This window comes from Suncus etruscus, chromosome 13 (genome assembly GCF_024139225.1).
Source record: "Suncus etruscus isolate mSunEtr1 chromosome 13, mSunEtr1.pri.cur, whole genome shotgun sequence".
Taxonomy (NCBI): Eukaryota; Metazoa; Chordata; class Mammalia; order Eulipotyphla; family Soricidae; genus Suncus; species Suncus etruscus.
In genome coordinates, this window is record NC_064860.1 from 38276370 (window position 1) to 38286637 (window position 10268).

At 37.6% G+C, this 10268-nt stretch overlaps 1 protein-coding gene across 1 annotated transcript in view; it reads left to right on the top strand.

The window, feature by feature from the left end:
* Window positions 1–9977, top strand: part of DRD3 (dopamine receptor D3) — an 84327-nt gene extending 74350 nt beyond the window's left edge. The window contains exons 5-7 of the mRNA XM_049785790.1: window positions 275–471; window positions 7642–7924; window positions 9781–9977. Of these exons, the coding sequence (XP_049641747.1) occupies window positions 275–471; window positions 7642–7924; window positions 9781–9977 (677 nt within the window). The remainder of the gene's footprint in view (window positions 1–274; window positions 472–7641; window positions 7925–9780) is intronic.
* Window positions 9978–10268: the final 291 nt, after the last annotated feature.

Genomic DNA, 10268 nt, shown 5'->3' on the forward strand with positions numbered 1-10268 from the left:
GGATCACACCAGCAGTGCTCAGGGCTTATTCCTGACGGTGCTCAATAAGGCAACTATACACACTACCAGGAATCAGACCAAGGTTTGCGGGTTACAAGGCAAGCACCTTAATCCCTATACTCTCTCTCCAGCCTGTGAACAGCAACCTCTTAAAATATCCAAGTATTAGCCATAGAGGGGTAGAACATAATAGAGGAACATATTTTTAGTCTGTCTCCCACCTGATATTTAAGTAAACTGATTTGCTTTCTGTTTTTTTCTCTCTCATCCACAGGGGACCCCAGCATCTGCTCCATCTCCAACCCTGATTTTGTTATCTACTCTTCGGTAGTGTCCTTCTACCTCCCCTTTGGAGTGACTGTCCTTGTTTATGCCAGGATCTATGTGGTATTGAGACAGAGGAGACGAAAACGGATCCTCACTCGACAAAATAGTCAGTGCCTCAGTGTCAGACCTGGCTTCCCACAGCAAGTGAGTATCCTGAGAAGATCACACACACATACATACACACACATACATACACACACACACACAACTACGTGTGCCTATTTTTTTACTTGTACCAGCACATCAGGGCCACTCCTCTGGCCCCCACCTTGTAATTTGTTGGTATTATTCTATGCTAGAAGTAAAAAAATCCAATCTCAAAAATGCGATGATCGTGACCAAAGTGATAGTATATCAGGTGTGCGTTTGCCTTGCACAAAACCAATCTAAGTTTGTATCTCATATAGTCCTTCTTGCTAAAACAGGAATAATTCTTGAGTACAGAATGAGACATGAGCACCACTGGGCATGGCTCACAAACAACAACAAAAACTGAAAATCAAAAGTGCCCTGAGTTTGGTTGGTTCCTCTCCAAAGTCTTTCACTGATTTCAAAGGCTAGCAGTTAATATATCACACAGTACTGATGTCTTTTGTTGTGACAAAAGTGAGTTCCTAGACTGACTTGTTGTCCAGGCCACTCACATCAAGCATTATTGAGGTCCACTAAAAATTCTTTTCCTAGTTCAACTTGAGAGTGTGAGTAAGTTATTAAAGGGTTGAGAGGAAGTGAGCTTTATTTGCCTTGGTTTTTAATACCTGCAAATAATGGGCTTGGAAAGAAAGACTGAAATGTATTGAAGTTTACCATATTAGATACATTTAGTGGATATGTTCATAAAATGAGGGGAAAAAATGACTCAAGTCATTTAACTATTATGTGAAATATATTTGACCAATGGAAAAGAACAATGAAAAATACATTAAAAAGACAATCCAGATGATTTCTATGTATAAATGAATTATATAATTAAAAATATATACACAACAAATTCTTTTTCTTACTAAATCATTTGTTTCTATGTCAAGGCAATAACGAACAAGTTGGTAGAATGATAATAGTGCATATCTTTCTAGATCTTTCTAGAAAGGAAGATCATTGTCTTTTTACTGCTCTAACTAAATCTGCTTATCCCTGTCCCTGCACTATGCTTTAAAGTGTACTTGAAGGGTTCAAGGTTGCGGTTCATATAATAAACCACATCCTTTATACATGAAAGGCTTGGGTTTGATGCCCTGGGCTCAAACCAAATGATAAGAGGCATTTGATGCCAAATATATTCCTATCAAATAAAAGGATGTACTTGAAGCATAATGCATGAATATTGATCACAAACCCTGTGATAGGGAGAGGACAGCAGGAATTTTATATAACCTCTGCTTTTATGGAACTGAGAAACTAGACAAGCAAATAAAGCTCAACTCAACCCAAAGTAAATAGATAACTCAAACTTCTCTTGTAAAATAGAGTTCACAGTTCCATTTGTGAAATGGAATTAATTAATCACTAAATTTAAGTGCTGTGGAGATTGTAAGAAGAGAGAGGTCAATGTTTTCAAGAAAAGGCTTCATATATAAAACAAGATCTAAATTCAGGGGCCCAAAAGATAGTACAGGGGTAAGGTACTATATCAATGGAAAGTGGCCCCCTAATACCACTCCTCCCACCTCCCACCTCAAAAAAGAAAAAAAAACTAAATTCTGAATTCACTTCTCTGTATATCAACCTACATCATACAAGATAACACCATTTTAACCTGAGTGAAACTATCAAAATTATGAGTGAAGTTCCAAGGCTTGCAATAAATAAGAATATATGTTCCTGTGAAATAGGAGATTATGACTAGATTCTGAGGATATGTGCATACTGTGTTCAAAACATGTAAATCTAGATGGTGCGATTGTGTGGAGTTAATTCAGAATTGTGTCTTCTAGTCTTCCTGTGTCAGGTTGCACCCCATGAGGCAGTTTTCAATAAGAGCACGATTTCCATCAGATGCCACAGGAAAAATGGTAAGTGGACTGTGTTTTTTATGTGGAAAAATAAATAAGAGACCTTTTCGAAAGAATCTGGCTTGTTTTCATTCCACTTCAACCTGAAATAGGATCTAGCCCCAATCTCCACTTTTGTCTGTAATATAGGACATATATAAGCTCCTGTCTGATTTGAGCAGGGATCATCATATGACTATTGGGCTAGAGCCCAATGACTAGAGCCAAAGATTCCTGGATATGATGTGAATATGCCATCCAGAGCCATCTGCGTTAGAGGTAATGGGCATTCAGTGGGCACAAGTGGAGCCAAGAAAAGCAGAGAAGGAAAGCTAATAAGTTTTCAAGTCTTGTTTGTCATTTAAAATGGGGAAACCAGAAAATTTCATGTTTACCCTGTTCTCTTAATATAAGTCACTCCTCCCACTTTCAAATTAATGGGATGCAAAATAGATGCTATTGGTGTTAAACATGAGACCCCCAACCCTGCCCTGAATTCTCCTGCCAAGTAAATATTTAGAAGCAATAAAGTTTCTAAAACCTGTAATGATTAAGATCTGAGCCTTGTCCAATATCCTACAGTTAATTATTTGATCTGTACAGGGGCTTGGTGTCCAAGGTAGTTAGAAACTCTTAGTCTAAATGATTTTTTAAAAACAGAGCAAGGAGATAGTGGGTAAGGTGCTTAGCACCCACCATGGTCCTTTGGACCCAACAAGAGTGATCTTAAAAGTAAGAGCAGAGCTCAGGGGTAGCTAAAAAACAGTAACAAAAATAGGGAAGATTTAAAGTTGTTGATTGCAAAATTTATTTCCGAGGATTGAGGAGACTACAAAACAAAAAAAACAAAAAAAAGTTAGGCCTAAAAGAAATATTTGAGAACTGAGTTGGCATTTCCAGAACTCTGCAGAAGCAGGCCTTATTCTGCTATCTGGAAGCAAGGATTCTGCCAACCAGATCAAAACTAACCAGCATTTCTTTAAGTCAGTCATGATTCAATGAAAAGAACATATAAAGAAAAGTTGAAAATATGCTCCCAAATATCTAGTCTTGAAATAACCATTTTCATTCTGAATTTGTGCATCAGTAAAATGGAGAAAGATGCACTAACTAGTATTTTGGAGTCTGAGATTTTATAAGGACTCCCTAAAGCTTGTCCCCCATTCCCTAGTTTCAGAAATAATTTACTACAAGTTAAATATTTTAATTTTTATGTTACTAGATGCCATTTTATAAACATAATCTTAGTTATAAGTGGTCATTTGAATAAAATGCAATATGTTTGTATTACATAAAAATCTCATAAACATGCAAACAAAAATTGTTTTAATATTTAATAAATTGTTTTAACAATAAATTTAATAAATTAATAATTTAATAAATAAATAAGAAATAAGTTTAATATTTAATAAATTGATTTAATATATACTTATTTTTCATAAAAATACCTTGGTGAAGCAGTTTCACATAAACTATATTATACAAAAGATCCCTTGCATTATTTACTTTATTAATTCATCAAAACATACTTGAATGTTTGAGTGATTACAATTTACTAGCGCTTTTAACCTAAAAGTTTGTGATTTATCCAAACATAGGAAAGAACTGATATAGACTTATATACAGAAAAAGAATTCACTAGAAGAATGGCAGGTAGTTCACAGATTTAAAGAGCAGCTTAATGAGCACATTTGAGGCATGCTATGCAAGATTAAGAATCTGTTTAGGAGACCTAGGATAGTGGATAACAACCAGTTCTACCACATAAATTTTGGTCTCGTTGTTTCACTAACTACATTTCAAGGCCTTCAGAGCAAACTTAAAATTGATAGGATTTGGTGCTTGTGACAGAGTTCTAGGTACTTCTGGAAAATGGAGGAGTTATTAGCTCCGGATCCAACTCACAAAGACCATGGAGATGCAATGAGCAAGGGAGTTTATTCAGTTACCAGCGTGTTGGGGCTTGTTCTCTTGTGAGTGGTGACCCAGATGGGAATCACAAGCCCTTTTATAGGGCTGTTAGGGCTTTAAGCAATGGATAAAACTATAGGTTCTTAGTACATGTTGCATCAGCCAGGTTTAAAATGGTTGGCTGAAGTAGTAGAGGAGGTGCTTGGGCACCTGCTGGGTGCTCCCGACATTGCATAAGGTTTATTGTCTGTAGGCCCCCAAGTGTTGCTATTTTATCTACCTGTCCTGGTATGTGCCCTTGAATTTCCTGGAACTGACTGCTCTGGGCTCTGCCACATGTCTAAGGCCTGTCATGGCTGCAGCTATGTCTGTAGCAAAGCAAGGTTACATAAGCAGAACAAGTAGTTAATTATAAACCAAACTTACTTCTAAACTTAAATTCTAACAGTAAAAAAAAAATCTGCTTTTCTGTCTTTTGTTATAATTCTTAAAGAATCCTGTCTATAACAACATAGACATATATCCAGTTTCAGGGATGAAAAGAAGTTCATATTTTATGCATTCACATTCCCCCCAAACTACCAGAAATATTCTCATATCTGCACATTCAATTATTAAAGTCAATTCATTCCAAATCCATTTTTTCCCATTTATTTTATGCTTTATAGATGAGGCTCAAAGGTCTAAATAAAACTTGGTCAGGAATATATCTACTAATGAAGAAACATCAAATGACATTTCTGGCTATTCTCTTTTTTCAATTAATTACTATGGAAATGTAAAAGTAAGAAGACCAGTGTAACAATTTTTTTGATAGCAATCTACCTTCCTTGGCAGTTATTAATTCATGGCAGTCTTAGTTTATCTATTACAAACTTTAGACTTTCCTTCTATAGATTGTATTTTCAAATCAGTAAATTGAGTACAAAATATTCACAACTCCCCAATGGAAATCTGAATAAATTTTATGTATCATAACATTCAACTGAAACATTTTTGTTAAGATTCATAAAATGCATAATTATAAAACCATAACATGTTAAATGTTAATTCCATAATATAGTTGAATATTCAATGAATGTTCACAGTTTTGGATTTAATTTGAATAAGAATTCAAATAAAACCAATACTTTAAAATTGGTAAGTGGGAGTACAGGTTATTACATTTATTTGTTGAAGAAGCCACGCCCTAAAGTTGCCCACCTTATCCAAGAAACTCTAACTCAGAGAATTCGGAGTATGACCCTTATCTGCCGTCCTCAGGGATTATTCTGATTATCCAATGTTCCTTTTGTGGTAGGTACTCTTTACTCATAAAGTGAGAATTTGATTTCTTTTTTTTAATTTTTTATTTTTAAATATGAGAACAAAGATGCAAAGAAAGAGGACAAGGTAAAGTTACAGTTACACCGTAACATAATTCTCAGAAGTCCCCTTGCTGATATCTTAACTTTGAACTTTCAGCCAAAGAACATTAAGATAAATAAAATAGAATCCTGTACAATTACTTTGTCCCTCAATTCCCCAGATTGTAATACATTATAATATTTCTTAGCAGCAGACAAGGCAATCTAAAGCCATAAAACTTATGTAACTCCTTAAACATTAGAGGCATGGTATTTTTTTACATGTCCATGCATATTAGTTTAAGTTAACCTCAAAAGTTTAAGTGTTTTTTTTTTTTAAGGATTAGAGTCAAAGGAGCACAGTAAAAACGGTGTTAGAGTGGCAATTGTTGTTTGCATAGGCCCACCAAAATATGAGGGACATGGAAAGGAATAACCTTGGCCTAAATACAAAGAGACCCTACCCCTGAAGTTTCCTTGCATAAGACCAACTCTAGGCTCCAGGCAAGCTAGATTGTCCAATCCAAGACATTGTCTGTAGTGCCAACACACTTTTATTTTTCACATAGTCTCTGTTGTTGGTATCATATTTTTGTATTAAATATCCTGGAATATGCATATCCTACATTGAAGTCAGGATGTGGAGCGTCCTCTAGTTTCACCTCACAATTAAAGGGCAATGCAGGGAGCCCTGTCCTGTAAGCAGGTCGTTGTTGTTGTTAAGTCTTTTCAGTGTTAAGGGAAGTCTCTTTTGAGCAGGTCGATGTCTGAGCAGTGGTAGGGTCTTCCGTGGTAGAGGATTGCTTCCAGGTGATGTTATAGACAAACTTGGATGTTTCATGGATGTCTTCCCTGGTTCAGGGGTGAATGAAAAATGCCCATTCTTCTGAGGCCTGTGCCAGGTCGCTATGTCAATGTTCAGGGTGTAAAGTTCCTTTGCACTCCAAGATTTGTGTGTTCCAATCTCTATTAGATAAGATCTTATTTGTATGTATAGTATTTTCCCATTTTAATGTGCCTATGCAAAAAAGGAACAATGCCATGTGGCATTATTGGCACATATGAAGGCCATAAGAACAAGTCCAACAATCCCCATGAAATGGTTCAATCAACAGCATTAAACTGGGGGACTCTTTCACCAAAATTCCTTATTGAACAGCTCACAAAGAGAAAATAAAAAGTGGTTAGAATTGTCACTGTATAAGAGAATATTTAGTAAGACTTATAGCTATCAGAGAAAAAAACACATAAAATAATCAAAAGAAATATGTGTCCATTTTATGTCTTTTGAAATATTTGGGGGTTGTTACACACAATGCACAGCTTTGTCTGTGATTAGGATTGTGCAGTACTGAAGTTAAAAAGATTAATGTGGGTTAGTGATGTTTGGGGGGGGTGAGAGAGTTAAGGAGTAAAAATGAGCTTTGTAGGGGTGTGGGAAAGGGCAGAATACAAAATGGACATTCTGGATATGCGAAACATAACATAAGGATAGGGAATACTCTTAATACATGCAGTGCGGTTTTCCACATGTAGACTTGTCAGAAATTAACAGTGACAAACTTAGTGCAACCAAGCAAATCTCAGCACACCCCAAGTTAGGACCCACCATTTCTGACCTCCTGGGCTGAAACCCAGGGAAGGCCTGGAGGCCGGGGGCAGAAGAGGGGACGGCTGGGGGCCTATCAAGGCTCCCAGCGCACCCAAGTTAGGGGGAAGCCCTTCCACATGGGGTCTCCCCAAACTCCATGCCGGCTAGAGTTAGCCTCCAGATCAAGAAAGGATCAATAGACAGCCGGAAGCCAGGATCTGCCCACACTCCACCCTGTGCCCTTCCCACCCTAGTGCAGGGGAAAGAGCAGGGAAAGCTTGGGACCCCATCCAGGAGGGACCCCCCGAGAATTTGATTTCTTATACCTAGGCTCCACAGTCCCTCATACACATCCACAGTTTTCATACAATGATACTTTCCTTTCGTTTCTTGCATCCCTGGTTCCTTTCAGGAACATTCAGAAGATAAACAAAATCCCCAGAAATGTCAAGATCCTTTCTTGTCACACCTGCAGCCTCTGTCCCCTAGCCGGGCACACATGGAATTGAAGCGTTACTACAGCATCTGCCAAGATACAGCCCTAAGGAGACCAGGCTTCCAAGATGAGGAAGGAGAATTGAAAAAGGCAGGAAGGACTCGAAACTCTCTCAGCCCCAACTTGGCACCCAAGCTCAGCTTAGAAGTTCGAAAGCTCAGTAACGGAAGGCTGTCAACATCCCTAAAGTTGGGTCCACTGCAACCTAGATCAGTGCCACTTCGGGAGAAGAAGGCAACCCAGATGCTGGTCATTGTGCTTGGTGAGCTTGGGTAAGGTTAGATGGGTTGGGTTAGGTAAGCTGAGTTCTATGGCACCAGTTCTAAGACATTGCTAAACTTCTATGAATACTAAGCTGACCACATTTGACAGAAATTGAAAATACATTGACTGTAATTTTGATAATATTTATAATCAAAAAATTGTTATATAAACATTAGCTCCATGGGAAAAGATTTGGACTGAAATTCATGTAATTTAATAAGTCAAATAATTAGGTTATGTTTATCTATTGCATTTTTGACCTATAGTAAAAAGCTATAATTATATAATATATGATTATAATATTATGACTTAATAAGTGTTTCTGCAACTTATAGGATATTCAGTAAGATGTTACTTATTTGCAAATGTTAAATGAAAAAATAAGTATGCAATATTTAGTCATCTAGCATAATGACATCTAGGTTATTTTTAAATATGGGGGAAAGAACAAAAAATTTACAAAAATGTCATAGTCTTCATTTTTAGTTGTTGGTTCTGGTTTGAGGTTTTTTTGCTTTGCAATTTCTTTTGGTGGGGGCACAACTGGCAGTGCACAGGGCTGTGTTCTGTGAACTGTATGGGGTGACAGAAATCAAATTCAGGTTAGCCATGTACAATGCAAGCACCTTACTCACTGTACTATCTCTCTAGCCCAACGTAATAATTTTTAAAAATTTTTATCTTTTTTATATTTATAGGTTATAAATTAATAATATATAAATTATGGCTGTTTTATGACAAAAAAAGATTTGGAGGTACAAGGGCCTCATTCAAATATATAAATAAAAATTGATAAACCATGGGGCTGGAGACATAGTACAGTACAGGTCACTTGCCTTGCATGTGACTGGTTTAAATTCAATCCCCAGTACCTCATATATACCTTGAACACCAACAGGAGTAATCCCAGAGCACAGAGACAAGAATGATCCAAAAGTACCATCAAATGTTCCCCTCCACCAACTACTATAATCCACAGGTAACATGTAGTTAGAAAAAGCCAATTCATTCTGTTTAGGCATGCTCCAACCTTCTCATATCTTAGGTAATCTCAACAGCAGTAACTGTGTCAATTGCATTTGTAAGTTTTTTTTTCCTATCAACACCTAGAAAGACATTTTATATGTATGTAATACATATATGCACGTATACATAATGTGTGTATATATATGCCATGAATTAGGTAGTAGAAAAGTCTAGTAAAAGACTAACAAAAAATCAAAATAGAAAACTGATCTAGGAACAAAGGTCTGATAGAAATCAAAGATGTTGTCATGTTATTTCCTCATTAAAAAGTCGATTAAAAGGGGCCGGGCGGTGGCGCTGGAGGTAAGGTGCCTGCCTTGCCTGCGCTAACCTAGGACGGACCGCGGTTCGATCCCCCGGCGTCCCATATGGTCCCCCAAGAAGCCAGGAGCAACTTCTGAGCGCATAGCCAGGAGTAACCCCTGAGCCTCACAGGGTGTGGCCCAAAAACCAAAAAAAAAAAAAAAAAAAGTCGATTAAAAGATTATGTATCTCAGAGGGTAGGGCATTTGCCTTGCATGCAACTGACCAGGACTAACCTGAGTTTGATTCCCAGCATCCCATATGGTCCCCAAACCTGCCAGGAGCAATTTCTAAGTGCAGAAGTAACCCCTGAGCACATCGGGGTATGGCCCCCCACCATAAAAAAGGTTGTGCATCTTACTTACTTTGTTAGGTAGGTAACACCAATAGAGTATATAAATTTCCCAGTTTAGTAACAGGTAGAAATCAGGTAACTGTGAAACATTTTCATATACCATGTAATTTTATACAACCAATGAATCAAGCAAGCACCTTACTCAGTATTTCTTTTCCTTTGGAGTTTAGGAACCTTCATTGTCTGCTGGCTACCCTTCTTCTTGACCCACGTTCTCAATACCCACTGCCAAGCATGTCACGTATCCCCAGAACTTTACAGTGCCACAACATGGCTGGGCTACATGAACAGCGCCCTCAATCCAGTGATCTATACCACTTTCAATGTTGAGTTCCGAAAAGCCTTCCTCAAGATACTGTCTTGCTGAAGGAAGAATAGAAGGGACAGTTTCTGGGCTCAACTCTTACTACCAGTCTCTTGGGTGGTTGGTTGATCAAAGCCTGCTCGGAAAAACTGTGTGATGTTCTAAGGCAAATATGTGTTAGGAAGATTCCTGGAGTTTGACCATCCCTAAGTAGTAGGTGAAACCCAACTGTTTCCTCAAAAACAGAATGTTCTATGCCTAGCTAAAATCTGCCAATCTTCACTTAAGTGGTGGTGACTTGGAGAGAAGGGTAAGTGATAAGAAATAATTCAGAAAGAAGCTGGTAAAACAGGA